Consider the following 1,016-nt stretch of genomic DNA (forward strand, 5'->3'; position numbering starts at 1 on the left):
AATTATATGTACATTTGTATGAGACCACCATATATAATATAGATATTTTTTTTCAAAGTGAGGCAAAATTATTTTCTAAATTATATTAAATGTAAGGCAACATTTCTCATTTTCATTTAGTTTAATCTGATATACTTAACTAAAACTGAAATGAAATAAAATATTAATAAAAAATATTACAATTATATATTAAATTGAATATATGAAATAGTAATACAATTATATATGAAATGAATAAAAATAAATACAATTTTATATTTATATTTATATAAAAAAAACAGAAATGCACAACAAAATGACAAAAACTTTTAACTAAAACTAAAATGCGAAGTAGAAAAATAAAAGCTAATGTAATAAATGAATAAAAACTGCACAGGTGGAGCAGATGAAGTATAAGGACGAGCGCATCAAGCTGATGAACGAGATTCTGAACGGCATCAAGGTGCTGAAGCTGTACGCCTGGGAAACCTCCTTCAAGCAGAAGATCCTGCAGATCCGGCAGAAGGAGCTGAACGTTCTGCGTAAGACGGCGTATCTCAGCGCTCTCTCCACCATGGCCTGGACCAGCGCGCCCTTCCTGGTAGCTTATCTCTTTCTCTGCGGTTTCGTGTGTCTGATGGAAATGCAGAATCTTATCTTTGATATGCCTAATGATGCGGTGGATCCCTATCTAGGCGTCGAGTTGCCGGCTCATGTTTCAAAAGTGCATTAGCCGGCGTGATTAATAAGCTCAAAGTGCAGAAGAAACACGGCCCTTTGTTTGCTTTTGATCCGTTTGACTCTTGTAGGTTTGTATGATTGTCTTGTGCAGGTGGCTTTGACCACGTTTGCTGTGTTCGTGACTGTGGATGTGAACAATGTCTTGGACGCAGAGAAGGCCTTCGTGTCTCTGTCTCTGTTCAACATCTTGAGGTTCCCGTTAAACATGCTTCCGCAGGTCATCAGCAGCATCGTACAAGTGAGCCTTCCTTAATATTACTGGAAGATTACAGCTTAAATACAACTTTAGAGCAATG

The 1,016-nt window shown here is 36.9% G+C and overlaps 1 protein-coding gene across 1 annotated transcript in view; it reads left to right on the forward strand.

Moving 5' to 3' along the window:
- The window catches only part of LOC107693640 (canalicular multispecific organic anion transporter 2-like), a 60,231-nt gene that overhangs the window by 30,112 nt on the left and 29,103 nt on the right, over nucleotides 1-1,016 (forward strand). The window contains 2 exon segments of the mRNA XM_016493092.1: nucleotides 377-580; nucleotides 812-958. Coding sequence (XP_016348578.1) covers nucleotides 377-580; nucleotides 812-958 — 351 coding nt within the window.

The sequence above is a fragment of the Sinocyclocheilus anshuiensis genome, unplaced genomic scaffold (assembly GCF_001515605.1).
Source record: "Sinocyclocheilus anshuiensis isolate Anshui unplaced genomic scaffold, SAMN03320099.WGS_v1.1 scaffold546, whole genome shotgun sequence".
In the NCBI taxonomy this organism is placed as follows: Eukaryota; Metazoa; Chordata; class Actinopteri; order Cypriniformes; family Cyprinidae; genus Sinocyclocheilus; species Sinocyclocheilus anshuiensis.